The sequence below is a fragment of the Microcebus murinus genome, chromosome 18, assembly GCF_040939455.1.
Source record: "Microcebus murinus isolate Inina chromosome 18, M.murinus_Inina_mat1.0, whole genome shotgun sequence".
Taxonomy (NCBI): domain Eukaryota; kingdom Metazoa; phylum Chordata; class Mammalia; order Primates; family Cheirogaleidae; genus Microcebus; species Microcebus murinus.
This window is the reverse complement of record NC_134121.1, coordinates 59,283,394-59,300,363: the sequence shown is the minus strand read 5'-3', so window position 1 is coordinate 59,300,363 and position 16,970 is coordinate 59,283,394. Positions and strand designations below refer to the sequence as shown.

The 16,970-nt window shown below is 63.0% G+C and overlaps 1 protein-coding gene across 6 annotated transcripts in view; it reads right to left on the bottom strand.

The window, feature by feature from the left end:
* Positions 1-16,970, bottom strand: part of SEPTIN9 (septin 9) — a 171,678-nt gene that overhangs the window by 8,597 nt on the left and 146,111 nt on the right. For 5 of the 6 annotated variants that reach the window (XM_012756250.3, XM_012756252.3, XM_012756251.2 and 2 more), the window contains 4 exons: positions 3,267-3,458; positions 1,742-1,870; positions 1,244-1,325; positions 725-862 (listed from right to left, as the gene is read on the bottom strand). In XM_012756250.3, coding sequence (XP_012611704.2) covers positions 725-862; positions 1,244-1,325; positions 1,742-1,870; positions 3,267-3,458 — 541 coding nt within the window. Of the gene's footprint in view, positions 1-724; positions 863-1,243; positions 1,326-1,741; positions 1,871-3,266; positions 3,459-11,229; positions 11,379-16,970 lie in introns of those variants that run through there. The other variant, XM_012756258.3, reaches the window with a different exon arrangement.

Here is a 16,970-nt window from a genome sequence, read left to right as displayed (position 1 = left end):
GCACCCCCTCCTGCTGGAGCAGAGCCCCGACAGCAATATAGGCTGGCACAGACTCGGCCTGGGGAGAGGCGGGCTCCAGGCAGCTGCTTAAGTAAAGACAGTGAAAAGCCGCCCCTGCCCCGCAGGACCGGGCGCTGGGGGCACCTCAACACCAGCAGCCGTGGACAGGGCCACTACCAGGGCGCCGTGGCTGCCCAGCCTTGCTGCCCTCCATCCGGGTGCATCTGCAGGTGCGGACGGCACGGGCAGCAGGAAAGGGGCCTCGGCCCCCAGCAGCCCTGGTCCAGCCCCACTGGGATGGTGCCGTTCCCTCTCGCCTACGAACGCCTTGATCCCTCCTGGGGCTCCTGTCGTGAGGCAGGGCCCCGGCGCAAGGGTCAGGTGACTTTAAGGGCAACGGCTGCAGGGTCCCAATCCCCCTGCCGGGGCTGGCTGAGGTCTGGCCTGAGCAGCAGGGCGGGCCGAGGCGCAGGCCTCTGAGTCCTGGAACAGCCCAGGGCCGGCCTGGTCCTCGGCTCCCCCGGCACAGGCTGAAAGGCAGGGACGCGGGGAGGAAGCCACACTGCGTGCAGGTCAGAGCAAGGCCCCCGGGGCACGCACGGCAGGCCGGCCACTTCACAGCCCCCGACTCGGTCCCTCTGTGCTCGGGCAGGGCAGACAGCTCTGAGATGGAGCCCAGGATGGACCCACCCACCACCGGACAGGGGACGCAGCAGGGACGTACGAGTGGCCGGTGGCGGGGATGAAGTAGAGGCAGCAGTGGACACGCGTGTCCGGGATGCGCTTCTTCCGGTTGATGTTGACCTCCTCCTGCAGGTACTTCTCATACTGGTCGTTGATGAACTTCATGATGGGCTGCCAGCTGCAGGGGGCGGGCCGGGTCAGCCCTCGCACGGATGGGACACCCTCCCACCCGGCCCCCTGGCGGGTCCCATGCACCACCCGGGAGGGCTGGATTTCTGAGCGGAGACGCCACAGCCTCATCTTAGGTCTCCGGAACCAGCCTCCCCGGGCTGGCCTTTGACCTCTGGGGCGGGTGAGGGAGGGGCAGGGGTAACTCTGCTCTGGTCCAGAATTCTCTGACCCTCAACCCACGTGGCTTCAGCAGCACGTCAGGCCCCTGCAGCCCCCTGGCCGGGGAGTCCTCCCCACCCCCACCCCCGCGCCGACTCTGGGTGTGAGCAGGGCCCCGCAGTGCTCCTCCTCCTGGGGGAGGGCCCCCCGCCCGAGGCCCGGAGCCTACCAGTTCTCGTTGTTGATGTGGTCCCCGAAACCCGGCGTGTCGATCACCGTCAGCTTCATGCGGACGCCCTTCTCCTCGATGTCTGCAGAACCACGGCACCGAGTCAGGGGCCGAGGACCCGCCCAGACACTCTGAACCCCACAGGCCTGGGGTGCCCCCGGGAGGGCTGCAGTGGCCGCAGGGAGACACCGGAGAGACAGCCTCCCGAGACCGGCTCCCACGGAGGCTGGTGCCGTGAGCCCGGTGCCCGCCCGAGGCTTTTGGTGGAAAACTCGGGTGTCTGTGGGAGCCAGTGTGATGGCCCCACGGGAGCCCGGAGCACCCCGACCCCTCGCCCTGGTGGGTCCGCCCGGAGCCCCAACGTTCCCGGGGGGCAGGACACAGTGGGTCCCCCCCTCCCCCGCTAGGGGACCTGGGCCAGCCCGACCCGGGCACCCTCACACCCGCGCTCCGGGAAGGAAGGGGCGTCTCTGTGCCCCGCCAGCCGCGGCCGCTGACCGTGCGTGATGGACTTGATTTCGATGGTCTTGGGGATGCGCTCCTCCGAGGTGGGCTGCACCGACTTCCGGCTGATCTTGGATTTGAAGAGGGTGTTGATTAAGGTGGATTTCCCCAAGCCGCTCTGCCCTGGGGAAGGAACCGGGCCGGTCGGTGGGCTCTGCAGAGGGGGCCAGCAGGGCCTGCACGCGGCCCCTCCGCCCCACCCGGCGGTGCCCAGTAACATCCCGCGGTGCCCGCCAGGCAGGCCGAGCCTGGGGCCTTCACCCTCCAAACCCACACGGCCAGGCTCCAGTGCCGGGCCAGCCACACCCTTGGGCCTGGGAGGAGTCAGACGCCCTCGTGCCCCTGAGTTTTCCAGGAAGGCCTCCGGGGGGCTCAGCAGGAGCCTGCGGGAGGCAGCGGGGGCGGCCAGGCCAGCTCTCCCCCTCCTCCTGGCCAAAGCTCCAGAAGGGGCCTGGGCCACACACCAGGCCTAGAGGTCCCCTGGTCCTTCCCACCCTGTCTGGCCCACACGGGCGAGTCACGGCCTGGCCACGGCCTGCGCCCTCCCACAAAGCGAGCCGCCAGCGTCCAGACGACCGGAGCGTGGTGGGCTATGAGCGGTCAGGCCGGTCACGGACTCCCAGCCCAAGAGGCCACACACGAAGCAGCTAGAGGACACCAAGACGCCCCAGGAGCCCGAGTCCAGGGCGGCACAGAGGAGGAAAGCAAGCCTCTAGCCAGGCAGGTGCACGATTGCACCCGCAGAGCTGGGCGGGAAGGACGCGCACAGCTGGCAGAGGTTGGGGAAACAGGCCTGGCTCACGGCTGCCCAGCCGCCACGCGGAGAAGGAGGCCGGGCTCACCTCTGCTGAGGGTTTGGGCTGCGTGGAGCCCGCCCCAGACCCTCCCTAGAGCAGGGGGCAGAGCACAGTCTGGGGAGTCAAAACAGTGCCTCTGCCTCCCTCTGCCCTTGTGAACCAAGGGACCTCGTCCACCTGGAAATCGGGGTGCCCGGCCCTCCCAGGGTTACTGCGAGGGCTGAATGGGGCTGGAGGGGCTTCGGCAAGAAGAGGCGGCCCCCTGCACACCCCAGCCCGGCCCCCTCGCCCTGTCTGGTTCCAACTGATCGAGGACCACCCCCCTGGGGACCTCCAGCTCTCCAGGGCCACGGAGGGGGGTGGGTGTTGAAGTCACGTGGCCCCTCTTCCTGGGTGTCCGGCCAGGCCTGCTAGGTGTCAGGGGAGCCAGGCTGGAGCCAGAGCTTGGGAGAAGCTTCCACAGAAGTCCAAGCACAAGGCGATGTCACTGGTCGCAGAGCTGCACTCACGGGGGACCCGCCCGGGCTTAACTAGCTATCTCAGGGGCCCCTGATGTGAGGGCAGAGGCCCCACGGAGGAGCTCGTGGCGGCCGTGGACCCCCTCCCGGGCACTGGCAACGCGTCACTGAGCCAGGCCTGTGGCCCATTTCGCAGGAGGGAAGACTGAGCCCAGGAGCTGTGCCCAGGCAGGTTCCCGCGGGGGTTCCGGGACGGGGACTCACCGACCACCATGATGTTGAACTCGAAGCCCTGCTTCATGGCCTTCCTGCGCATCTGCTCCAGGATGGAGTCGATCCCCACGTAGCCGAAGTCCACGGGGGCCTTCTCGTTCCGTGGCGCGGGCGCCTGCTTGTGCCCGGCATCTCTGGGGGTGTCGGCCATGTCGCCAGCGCAGCCGGGAGCTGCCTCAGTGGCTGGAGGAGGAAGAGTGGAGGGGTCAGGGGTGATGGGGCTTCTCGCAGGCCTCATTCTTGCGCCTAGGCCAGCGGGCGGCTCCATCACGCGGTTCTTGGCCGCGGTTTTTATTTTATTTTATTTTTATTTTTTTGAGACAGAGTCTCGCTTTGTTGCCCAGGCTAGAGTGAGTGCCGTGGCATCAGCCTGGCTCACAGCAACCTCAAACTCCTGGGCTCCAGCAATCCTCCTGCCTCAGCCTCCCGAGTAGCTGGGACTACAGGCATGCGCCACCATGCCTGACTAATTTTTTCTATATATATTAGTTGGCCAATTAATTTCTTTCTATTTATAGTAGAGACGGGGTCTCGCTCTTGCTCAGGCTGGTTTCGAACTCCTGACCTCGAGCAATCCGCCCGCCTCGGCCTCCCAGAGTGCTGGGATTACAGGCGTGAGCCACCCCGCCCGGCCTGGGCCGTGCTTTTTAATCTCTCTGCCACTTGTGCCACCCCGGGCCCTCCCTGGCTCCCGGGCAGGGCTGACCCCGGAACCCTCCTCTGCCTTTGTCTGGACAGTGTGGCCAGTGCTCCTCGTCCCGGCCCCCACGTGGCTCTCTCCTTCACCTGACTCAGGTAAGCTGCAACACCTGCCGCAGCTCAAAGGCCTTAGAGGCCCCCGTGAGCCAGGACACAGGGGAGGGACGGTCTCGCATCTGCCCTCTGGTGAAAGGGGGAAGGGAAGCAGCACCTGTCCCCTCCTACCATGTCCCAGTCGGGCTGTGCATTCAATCCCGAGTAACCCACCACGTCCCGGGGGCAGGCGGGAGTGCTCGGGTGGAAGGCGCGGCGCCTGGACACAGAGCTGTCCCCGGGGGGATGGCAGGTGAGAGGGGGCCCAGCACTGCCTCTGCCCTTCCTGCCTGGTACCCGGGCGCCGCACGCCGGCCGGTAAGGACCAGGTTTTGCTTTCAGGCCTGTGTATGGGCAGCGGGGCTGAACTTCTCAAAATAACTGGAGCTTCTTCCGTCTGCAGGTCAGAAGCAAGAGTCCCCCCTCCTTCTGCCCTCAGAAGTCCACCTGCTGGTAGGAGGCCTGGGGCTGGGGCAGGACCCCCAGGAAGTGCCCACGGCAGAAGTCCACCTACTGGTAGGAGGCCTGGGGCTGGGGCAGGACCCCCAGGAAGTGCCCACGGGAGACCCGAGGGGCTCCACCCAGCGGGTGCTCAAGGCATCCAGGAGGTGTCAGTTCCCACGGAGGTCTGGCTAGAGAGCACACACGCCCCGTCTCAGCATGCCCGACACGCCCCGCTCAGCTCCCCGCAGTGCTCCTCCGGCCCCTTCCCTGCTCCAGTGGCCCAGCCTCTCCCCGCACCCCTGCGTGCCAACGGGGCCATTCTGCTCAGCCTGCCTCCTGGGAGGGTCAGGACCTCGAGGTCTCTCTTCCCTTCCCCGAGCTCAAAGGAAGGGACCACACAGCGTGCCGCTGCCACCTCCTCGCCCGGGCCCTCCCACCAACCCTCGGGAAGGGGGTGGCTGGTCCCTGAGATGGTCCTCCTTCCACAGGGCACCCCCCGGGGACATCCATGGGGAAGCAGAGCCCCATGTCAGCAGGGACCAGGGACGTGGGCCCTGGAGGCGGAGGGTGGGTGGGCGCAGCCTTCCAAGCTCGCCCTGCCTGGCCACCCACTCCAGGCTCCCGTCCAACCGCCCTGCCACTTCCTGGGGAAATCCCAACCCGGGACGTGCCCGTGTAGCTGAGCCCACGTGGCCGAGCCCCTGTGTCCCCAGCTGGTGCAAGCCATGAGTGGTGGTGTGGGGGGAGCACGCTGCCCCCTCCTTTCCCCTCCCCGTCCTTCCCCTCCTGAGGCCCAGGCAGGCAGGGCAGGAGGCGAGAGAGGAGGCTGAGCCGGCAAGTCAGAAGGGGGTGGGGGGCCGGTTATCTTCACAAGCAGACAATTCCTGGGCTCCCCATCCTCTCAGCCTCTCCAGGGCACCCGTCATTCCTCCTTCATGGAGTTGGGGGGCAGTGAAGCAATACAACATATACAAAATGCCAGGAATTGCCAAGGGGGTCCACAAATCCTCCCTGAGGCCAGGGGCCCAGGCGCCAGCTGCCGCCCCCGGGCTGGGAAGAGGCGGCCCTGGAAGGCTCCGGGCATCTGCTTCTCCCGAGCTTCCAGCATCTTTAAATAAACAAAGACACACAGCGCTGCATCTGGCCCTCGAAGTGGCTTTGGGGCCGCTTCCTGGAGCCAGACGTGGGGCCTTGCCTTGCGGGGCGGCAGTTCAGCCCGCCCCACGTGACCCACAATTGCTTCCATCTGTGGCGGGTCTGGGCGCCTTTCTGCCCAGGACGGGGCCGCCCCCTCCCCGCCCCCCTCCTCCTCCAGCCTCCAGGGCAGAAGGCGCAGCCCCTGAACTCTCCCTCACCCCCCAGCAGGCCCTGCAGCCCGGAGAGAGGGAGGGTCACCCGGATTCCGGCTGGGCCCCTCCGCAGGCACCAGCGCTGGCTGCCGAAACTCAAACCAAACCAAACATCCTGCCCGCCAGGGGCCCTGCTTGAGAAACTATAATGAAAACAGCACCGTCCTTCCTCGGCTGCAGGGAAGCCCCTGGCCGTCTGCACAGGTGACAGCCCATTCCTGCAGCCCTCCCTGGGGAGCCGTGGGGGCCCGTCCCCGGGCTGGGAGGTTTTGGGTTCTGAACTTCAGGACCCCCACGTGGGAAAAGCAGAGACCCCGTGCTCGCAGACACGGCTGAGCGCTTGCTTTCCACGGAGAGCCCCCTCCGGGCCGGCCCCCCGGACCCCGGGGTGCTCAGGCAGCACCACACGTGACGATGCCCTGCGCCATCCAACGTGGTAGCCACTGGCACACGCGACTCTTCCTTTCAGTTGTCATAGCATTTACATCTTAACTGTTTTAAGAGCACGGTTTAGGTTTAAGCACGCTCATGCTATATTGTGCAACCAACTCCAGAACTTCTTCATCTCCCAAGACTGAGTTTGTCCCCATTAAAAAGCTCCCCGCCCACCCTCCCCCAGCCCCTGGACACCACCACGCCACTTTCCGTGAACTTGACCATTCCGGCCACGTGAGCGGCTCACGCGGCACGTACCTTTTGTGCCTGGCTCACCCACTCAGCATAACGTCCTTAAGGTTCACCCGTGTGTTGTGGCATGTGTCAGAATTTCCTTCTTTTAAAGGCTGAATGCCATTCCTCGTAGGGACGGACCACACTTCATGTGTCTATTCACCTGTCCACGGACACGTGGGCTGTTGCCACCTGTTGGCCACTGTGACTCACGCTCCTATAAACGCAGGGTACAAATATCTCTGAGAGCTGCCTTCAATTCTTTTGAATTTATGCCCAGAAGTGGAATTGCAGGATCATATGGTAGTTAGTTCTATTTTTAATTTTTTGAGGAACTGCCACAGCGTGTTCACATGTGACCTCTGACACTTGAAACTGAGCCAGTCCAACTGAGGGACTGAATTTCTATCTAATTTTAATTAATTTAAATTTAAAGAGCTACACGTAGCCCATGGCAACGCCACTGGACAGTGCCGAATCCTGGACCGACCTACTCTCCACCAACGGGGAGGCTGAGCCCGCAGAGGGGTTTTTCTTTTGTTCTGGAACGCCGTTGGAACTGGCTGGGCCACCTCTGACCTCCTTCGGATTCATCAACCCTGAAACTTCACGCTCACTTCTGCGACACGCGATTCACATCCGTGCTCCCCCCGCACACCTGGGCTCCAGCGAGGACGTCAGTCGACCTGCTTGGATCACCCGAACACGCGTCTCGGGAGCTTTCCACGCGGAGGGGACACTCCGGGACCACGCGGGGAACGAATGGGCCTGTGACAGCACGCCGTGGTTTGCCACGGTCCGGCCCACGCCGGCCGCAGGGCGCGAAGGCTCTTGGGGGACATCTCCAAATCGCGCTGGACACAGGAGCTGGACCTCCCTGCCCGAGGATCCCGAGTCCGGTACCGGGAAGGCAGCGGTGGGCTCTGCTGTCCCCGGCTCACCCACGGCCCGGCCGTGGGGACGGTCAGACTCGCTCCACGGCCGCCCCCAGGGACGCTGCCCGGCTGGGTCCTCGTCCCCACTCCCACGGCCCTGTCGCCTGAATTTCTGTTCTGCACCCAAACTTCCCCAAATACTATGAATGAGGAAAGGAGGCTCTTAGCAGCAAACCGAAAGGCTGCGTGCTTCTACCCAAGGCCCCTCTCACGGCACTCTTGGCAGGGAGCAGGACAAGAAGGAAACCTATTGTTTTTAAAGTGGAATACTTGAGCTCAGAGAAGTTAAGTGACTTATCCAAGACCACACAGCATGGCCTGCCTCTTTTTCAGTGACCCTGGCTGCCCGGGATTCTGCTTGGGAAAGACCTGGGGGACAGGCTCCACCTCCCTGGGCCGCAGAGCAAACCGCCAGGCCCCTGGCTTCCCAGAGCCTCACTCTGAGGAGGGAGCGCCAGGCTTGCTCTGGGGGGCTGGCCGCAGCCCCTGGGGCGGCCTCAGCCCTGATCCACGGAGCCACTCACTCTCCAGAGTCCCAGAGCGAGGTGACGTCACTGCTGCCACGCTGCCACCCTCCTCCATAGAAGGACAGCCCGAGTGACCACCTTACACGCTGCTTTACGCCTTCCCTCCGGCCTAATTATTTTCTTTATTGGGGTAAAATATAAATACCTTGAAATTTCTGCCATCTTAACCATGTTTAAGTGTTCGACGCAGCGGCAGGAAGCTCACTGGCGGCGTGTGTCCTGACCACCGCTATCTAGGTGCAGGACCTTTTCACTGTCCCAGCCAGAAACCGCGCCCATCAAACCCCGCTCCCACCCTCCCTCCCGGCGCTCACGTTCCACTTTCACTCTCAGTGAGCTTGCTTCTTCGGGGACCTCACACGAGTGGGATCATACGGTATCTGTCCTTTGTGACTTATTTCTCAGAGCACGGTGTCTGCGGGGTGCATTCGTGTTGTAGCATGTGCTGGAATTCCCTTTCCAAAGCTGTTCACCCACTCCTCCATCCATCGGTGGACAGGTGGGTAGTCTCCACCTTTCGGCCACTGTGAGTGACGCTGCTATGAACGAGTGTGCCAGCATCTGCCTGAGTCCCCGCTGTCCCCGCTCTGCTCGTATCCGGCCTAGGCATTACTCCCGCCCTGGCTGAGTCTCAGAAGGTTCTGGTTTGGACGGTGATGGACAAGCCGGGCAAGAGTCAAAGCAGAGCTTCCCTCCTGGCTCCGTGGCTGAGAGTCAGGGGCCCTCAGCTCCGGTCCTGGCTTCAAGTGACCCTTTACAAGTCCCTTCACTCTGCTCTGCCTGGACTGCCTGCCTGGGAAATAGGCCACATGCTTCCTGACTGCGCTGCAAGCTCCTGAGGCCCCAGGCCGTGCCTTGCTCAGTGGTGTGCCCCAGCTCCAGCCAGCTCCCAGCCAGCTCCAGCCCAGCTCCCAGCCAGCTCCAGCCCAGCTCCAGCCCAGCTCCCAGCCAGCTCCAGCCCAGCTCCAGCCCAGCTCCAGCCAGCTCCCAGCCAGCTCCAGCCCAGCTCCAGCCCAGCTCCCAGCCAGCTCCCAGCCAGCTCCAGCCCAGCTCCCAGCCAGCTCCAGCCCAGCTCCCAGCCAGCTCCAGCCCAGCTCCCAGCCAGCTCCCAGCCAGCTCCAGCCCAGCTCCCAGCCAGCTCCAGCCCAGCTCCAGCCCAGCTCCAGCCCAGCTCCCAGCCAGCTCCCAGCCAGCTCCAGCCCAGCTCCAGCCCAGCTCCCAGCCAGCTCCAGCCCAGCCCAGCTCCAGCCCAGCTCCCAGCCAGCTCCAGCCCAGCTCCAGCCCAGCTCCAGCCCAGCTCCAGCCCAGCTCCCAGCCAGCTCCCAGCCAGCTCCAGCCCAGCTCCAGCCCAGCTCCCAGCCAGCTCCAGCCCAGCTCCCAGCCAGCTCCCAGCCAGCTCCAGCCCAGCTCCCAGCCAGCTCCAGCCCAGCTCCCAGCCCAGCTCCCAGCCAGCTCCAGCCCAGCTCCCAGCCAGCTCCAGCCCAGCTCCCAGCCAGCTCCCAGCCAGCTCCAGCCAGCTCCAGCCCAGCTCCCAGCCAGCTCCAGCCAGCTCCAGCCAGCTCCAGCCCAGCTCCCAGCCAGCTCCCAGCCAGCTCCAGCCCAGCTCCCAGCCAGCTCCAGCCCAGCTCCAGCCCAGCTCCAGCCCAGCTCCCAGCCAGCTCCAGCCCAGCTCCAGCCCAGCTCCCAGCCAGCTCCAGCCCAGCTCCAGCCCAGCTCCAGCCCAGCTCCAGCCCAGCTCCCAGCCAGCTCCAGCCCCAGCTCCAGCCCAGCTCCAGCCCAGCTCCCAGCCAGCTCCAGCCAGCTCCAGCCCAGCTCCAGCCCAGCTCCAGCCCAGCTCCAGCCCAGCTCCCAGCCAGCTCCAGCCCCAGCTCCAGCCCAGCTCCAGCCCAGCTCCCAGCCAGCTCCAGCCCAGCTCCAGCCCAGCTCCAGCCCAGCTCCAGCCCAGCTCCCAGCCCAGCTCCAGCCCAGCTCCAGCCCAGCTCCAGCCCAGCTCCAGCCCAGCTCCAGCCCAGCCAGCTCCAGCCCAGCTCCAGCCCAGCCAGCGGCACAAAGCAGCTACTCAAGAAACAGCTACCCCGCCATCAGCAGGTGCGTGGATAAACCAAACACAGTGAAAAGTCCACCGCGTGGAACATTACTCAGCCACAACACAGACGAACTTTGAAAAAGGCCACACATTGTATGATTCCATTTACATGACATGTCCAGAACAGGCAGGTCCATGGAGACAGAGAGCAGATTAGTGGTTGCCAGGGGTGGGTCAGGGGAGTAACTGTTTGCTGAGTATGGAGTTTCCTTTCGGGGAGGTGAAAATGCTCTGGAATTAGAGGTGATAGTTAAACAATGGCACGAATAAATGCCGCTGAACTGCACACTCTAAATGGGTGATTTGCGTGGTATGAGAATTATATCTCAATTAAAGAGGGGAGGAAGGAAGGAGGGGGAAAGGAAGGGAGGGAGGGAGGGGCAGGAAGGCATTTCTAGTGGAACTAATTGAAAAGACCCCGACTGTGCCCGGAGTGCCCGCCAGCCGGCTCCACAGCCCAGAGGACAGCTGAAGCCCAGATGCCAACACTCCAGCCAGCGCCCCGGGCAAGTGCCCCGTCATCTCCCAGCGAGGATGTTTCTGGGGCTGGCCACCAGCTGGAGGTGCCTGCGGCAGGAGACCTCGACAGTTTCTCTCTGCAGGTTCCCATTCTGAACCAGGCCTCGCCATGTCCCAGTCCCATTCGCCTCTCCCTGGCAGGAGAGCCCCCTCCTCCACAGGCTGGTGGCAGCTGATCTTATGGCCTGTGACTCCGCCCATCTTAGGGGCCTGCTCCCTCCTTCCTCCCAGGTGCCTCCCTCCTTCCCTGCTCCCTCCCACCTGCTCCCTCCCTCCTCCCAGGTGCCTCCCTCCTTCCCTGCTCCCTCCCACCTGCTCCCTCCTTCCTCCCAGGTGCCTCCCTCCTTCCCTGCTCCCTCCCACCTGCTCCCTCCTTCCTCCCAGGTGACAGTGGGTCTAAGGGGGGAAGAACAGGGCTGTTAATATACACAGGCCCTGAGCCTGCACTGCACCATCTGTGGACATTTGCACCAAGTGACAAATCCTCGCTCCCACCCCAGGGCCTGCCAAGGATGACAGAATCAGATCGCTGCCTGTGGCTTTCTGGACAGGGGCTGGGGACACACATCTGGCTAGGAGACGGCCCCCAGGAGGAGGTGGCCAGTGGGTATGTCACATTTTGGGGGCACTTACACTTCATCAGCGTCAGAGCCGACCTTGGCCCGCTTGGCCAGGCGCCGAGGGAGGAGGCATGGCCTGGCAGGCTCTCCAGGCTGACTTAGAAACCGTCGCCCGGGGCCACCCGTCTCTCCCTGTCTATCATGCTGCCTGCCTGCATCCTGGAAATGTCCACACGAGTCCCATCAACCTTGCTGGCCAAACGCAGAGGCGGAGCTCCGGGGGCGATGGCTCCCAGCTCCCGGGGGCAGCCACGTGGCACCCGAGTGACAGCTGGACCTGAACCCGCAGGACAAAGCTCTCGGGGCAAAGTCAATGCCATCCCGATCTCACCCCGATACGACCCGCGCGCAGTTCTTAGAACCCAGGACCGAATGTCCACATCCCCAGACACCTTGCTCATCACCTCCCGCAGCACCTGAGCAGAATGCCTGGCCACCTGGCCAGGGCAGGGGAGCCAGGGTGGCCAAGCAGATCCAGGTGGACCCACGCAGGGCCCAGACGTCAGGGCACGAGGGGCCCTGGTCTCACCCTGCCAGCCGTCCAGGCGTCTGCCTGGGAGAAAGCTGCTGCGTCTCCAGCTGGCATCCCCCCTGCCCCACCGTGCAGCTTCCTTCCCGCCATCCCCAGGCTCCCTGGAGTCCGGACCCAGGACCACCCCTGCCTGCCACTGCACAGCCATCTGCAGGCCCCAAAGCACCTGGAGCCCATGCAAGGACATCGGATTCCATACACCTCTGCTGCTCTCGGTCCCCTGCAAGGGGCTTCTTACAGGTGCATGAGTCCCCATGCAAGTAACGCAGGGGGACAGAGTGACCCGACTCGCTGGCTTCTCTTTTCCTATCTCCCTGGGTGCCTGCAAAGCCCTCTGGGTCCCAGCCCACCCCTGGGACGAGTCCTGCCTGGTAACCAGGCCTGCCCTCCCCCCCACAGAGCCTGCACTCTGCCCCGTCCACACAGCCTCCCACAACCGCACGTGACAAATGACCTGTGCGGTGGACAAATGGCCTGTGTGGTTTCCTCTCACCGCGTCCCCCACGGAGGATTCATGAAGCCAGGGACCTGGTGTGTCACACTCACTCCCGCACTGCCTTGTTCAGAGCGGCGCTGGGCTCATAGCTAGTCCCGGTGAAGTTTGTTGAACGAATGAATAAATGAACAAACGAAGGAACCATGTGAAGCCCAATCGCTAATCCAACGTCTACTGGGCTCACTCTGTGCTCACTCCATTCCACATACTGTGCACGAACTAACTCGTGGAGCGTCACGACAACCCCATAAGGCAGACACTGTTATTAAACCACTTCACAGACGGGGAAACTGAGGCCAGCAGTGCTTCTGTCACTTATGAGGGTCACAGACCTAGCGAGTGGTGGGCAGGTGACCTCCCCGCCTGGGTCCTTGAGCCCCACGGAAAGGCTGAAGGGTTCCCCGCAGCCAAGACCCAGAGGCGCAGGGAGCAGGTGCAGGGAGCTGGGGCACAGTCCTCGGCTGCCAGGAGGGGACCCCACCCTGCAGGCCACCAGTGAGGACGGTCACGACTCTTCCCAGGGTTTGGGGATGCCCAGGCCTGTCAAGGGGCGTTAGCATTTTAATTTCCACAACTTGGAGAAAGGCCGCCTGTACCAGCTGCTGGGCTTGGTGTGGGGCCCCCGATTCTCAGGGCTGCCCGTGGCTTTCCCAGGACACTGGTGCTTCTGTTGACAAACACCGGGGCACCAGAGGCCCCACCTCCCAAAGAAGGAGGCCGAGCAGACCCCGGGCCTCTGCCAAAGGCAGACACGGAAATGCTCCCCTCAGTCGAAAACTCCACCTCCAGGAAGCCACCCTGGGTTGACCTAACAAAATCCACAGGGCCCTCAAAGGTGACTCCTCGCTTCTGGCACGAGTGAGTGGGTGGAGGGAGAAGACATTGCTCGGGAAACGCAGGTGAAGGGAACGGCAGTGGGAAGGCGACAGGGCTGGAAACCGCGCACAAGTGCAGAGGCGGGCAGGCCCCGGCGAAGGAACTGCTCCGGAACAAAATGTTAAAGAAACGGCTATAAACTACAATGGTGGAAAATGATACCAGGGTCCTAGTGGACCAAGACCAAAACACTGATTCATGTAACCAGTAATATTTATTGAGTACCTACGACCTAGTAACAAAAGGCTGACCCCACAGGCTTGAGAGCAGTCCGGATGGAAGCAGTGACAACACGTAGGAACGCGAAGCTCAGTTACTCAAATGTTTATTAGCCAAGACTTCCCGACAGACTGGAAGTCGTGTCTTACACACAAGGAACTCACAGTCCGATGCAGTGGCACAGGACTTCTGTGTCAGAAACCTCTTTCAGAAGCTGATGAAAAGCAAGGGAAGTACATATTGGAGACAGATACCCACACAAATATATCTGGACAACACAGAGGGTGGGTTCAGAGAACCCCAAGGTCAGCAGAGCCCAATTTAAAAACTAACTTGGTCTCACGAGAACTTGCGAGAACTACCTACTACTACTCACGAGAACTACCTTCAGCACCCTAACTTGCATCGTCAACTCACACAGAGAAATTCTGGGTTCCATAGGCAGAGAAACAGGAGGGAAAGCAAAAAATAATAATAATAATTATTATTGAAGGTGGGAAATTAGTCCGAGAAACACAGGGAACGGGGAGAGGGTGGAGGCTATGGCCAGCTGGTCTCCACCCCGAGCCTGCAGGAGGCTGGAGAGGCTGGAGCGGCAGCAGGACCAGCCGGCCCAGGGAGACCAGGGGACTCGAGGGGGGTGGGCAGAGAGGACGTGGACTGTCATTCTCTGCAAGGCTCTGAAAACAGGCTCGTTCCCCGCTCCTCAACTCTGCTTTCCGCCGTGTTGTGTTCCTATTAACACCCCCCCTCCTTAGCTACTACAAACGCCCCGTAAATGTCACGGGGACTTCCTGTTCTCTTCTAAAAATGGAAACGCTGAATATAAATGACCAAATTCTGCAAATTTGTGCAGGCGAGGATCAGGGACTGAATTTTAAAAGCGCACATGGCTCATCTAATTTGCTAAGTAACTCCAAATCAAATCACACTTCGCACTTTGTCCGGGGCAGGAAGTGTCTCCTCAACGTCTGGTTAAGCACCCAGGACGCCGGAAATCTGAGACTTTGCCCTCCCGCTTAGACGCGGAGCGCAACGGCCCGGCCCCTCCGGAGAAGGACAAGGATTTTGCAAAGAGCTGCGTTTTTCTCCCAGTCGGAGCTCTTTCCTGTTTCCAAGACTTAAAACAAAATTGCAGTTTTAGGGTTTCCTTGCAAATGTCTTCGAACGGCTTCTCCTTTTCCCGGAGCCACAAGGCAGAGAAGGGGACTAGACCCCCCACCCTGCAGGACCCGGGAGAGGCGGGGCTGTACGGGCCAGTCCCGGTCCGACTCCTCCGCACATCCAGGGGCCTGGGGTGCCCCACGGCAGGGGCAGGAGTCCCCACTTCTCCTGCCCGCCAAGCTCCTCCAGCTCTAGCCGCCCTCCCAAGCACTTCAAAGCAAACTCGTCTATTGTGGAGGAAAGAATCCCAAGAAGCCTCGCATTTCTGCAGGCGCAGGGTTTCCATCGGCCCCCGGCGGTAAAGTCGGGGTTGGACAGAGTCCAGGCTCGCCACACCGCCCACCCTCCTGCAAGAGCCCCTCTCTGTTCTTTCCCTCGCAAGCACCCCTCCCCTGCGGAGTTTTGCACCCGGCTCCGGCCTATTGAGACATCAATCTCCGGTCAGAGTGGGCGCCAACCTGCAAACCGTCGCCATTCTCTTCCTAAGAAGCCGCTCCCACCGGCACTGGGGCTGCGGGCAAGGAGGCCGCGGGTGAACCCCCGGCTTCCTGCGCCCGGGTTTATCTTTCATTGCGTTTCCCGCCGCCCCCTTGCCTGGCCCAGAGGCCGCTGGAGCTGGTCCCCGGCAGAGGCAGGTTGGGGAATGTGCCTCCACGCCTCCTCCCGCCCCAGGAACCTTCCAGCAGGAGCGGCCCCCACCCCACGGCAATCACCAGATCCAGCCCCTGCCAGCCCTCTGGCCGCGTCCGAAGTGGCCAAATGACCACAGAGATTCCGTTAGTTCTTGGCAAATGTCTGCAAAGTTTAAAAAGAAAAATTCCTCCCCCAGGGACGGTGGACACTGGCCATGTGTAGCAGGCCGGAATTTCCTCTTATCTGGGATGTCCCCCTGGGGGGCAGAGCTCCCCTCCCTGCCCCCTCTCCTATCAGCAGGGCTGTCAGCAGATACACACCAGACCCCAGTGGAGACACGCAGACAGGGCTGGGGGCTCTGCCCGCCCCAACGTATGAAATCATCTGAAATAACACAAAGTAGCCAAGGGTCTCCGGGGTGCAGCAGGGTGTCCCCTGCCAGGAGCTGAGTGGGAAAAAAGCTTTTTCCCCCAAAGATATCAAGCAACTGCCATGCCCTGCGCAGACCAGCTCAGGCCCTGGGGACGGTGGAAGGCTGCCTGATGCCCAGGTTGCTTCGGAGAGTAGGGGAAGGCTGAGGCAGGGCAGGCAGGGGCTGGGCGGGGCAGATTCCTAGGCCCTGAGTGGGAGCCTGAAAACATGACCTCTGACAGAGGGAGGAAGACGTCTCCTGCACCGTCTGCTCCCACACAGCAAGGTTCGGGGGACGGTGGGGGCGGGGCCGGCAGCAGCAGGTGCCCCATCCGGGCAGCACCCCTCTGGGCTGGGAGAGGTGGGACCCCGGAGCCGTTTCCTCTCCCCATCTCCAGGCCCTGCCCCAGGTTGGGGGGTTCTTCCTACCCAAGAGGATGGGGGAGAGATGGGGAGGGCCGGAAGCAGGGGGCCCACAGTGCCGGCCATCCGCCTGGGACCCCGCAGGCCCTTACATGGCAGGTGGCCTCCTAAGTCTCCCGTGTGCATGCAGCCCTCCCGGACCATGCCCACCTCCCAGCAGGGCGTCTGGAACAAAGACCCCCGTCCCGCACCACCCCCGCCCCCTGCTCCCCCACGGGCACCCATCGACAGAGTGGAGGGGCCTTGCGAGAGCTGAGGACGACGCACCTTCCAGGCGCACGGCCCCGGCGACTTCCACTGTGAGGATGGGGGAGGGGTGGATGGCTGGAAGGGTGGAAAGATGGCAGCCGGGTGGACGGACGTGGCCCGTCCAGCGAGGATCCGACTGCCCCAGGCCCTCCCTGGGAGAAAGCGGTGTGCGGGGCAGCTGCCTGCAGCCCGCGGGACAGCCACTTTTGTCGCCTCGGAACATGGCCCGGGGGATGCTGCCAGTGCCCGGGCGCCCAGCCCAGGCGGACGGGCAGCAGGGAGAAGCAGGTGCGCCGCGGCCCTCGCCGGCCAGCTCCGCCTTCCCTGCCGTCCGCAGCCCGGACGCGCCCACCCGACAGCTCCTGCACCATTTAGATGCTGGGCGCCGTTATGTCAAGTCTGGGTGTCCAAAAAGCATCTCGAACTGAACGCGCCCCAGACTCTAGGCCTCCCCCCAATCCCAGTTATTCCAGCCAGAAACCTGGGGCCCACCCCCTGTCCAGCCCCCCAAAGTCCATCGGCTTTCACCCAATGTACCTCCAGGTGGTCGCCGGGCTGCCCAGCTCCAGGGCCATCTCCACCCCGAGCCACTGCCATTAACCGCCTCCACCCAGTCCTTTCTCCTCGGAGCACCAGGGGGGACAGTTTAAACCCTAAATCAATCGGATCAATTCCCTGCACGAAACCATGACTGGTTTCCATCGCACCAGGGAGGCGGAACCCTGTCCTACCACTGGACATGCTGTGTGAC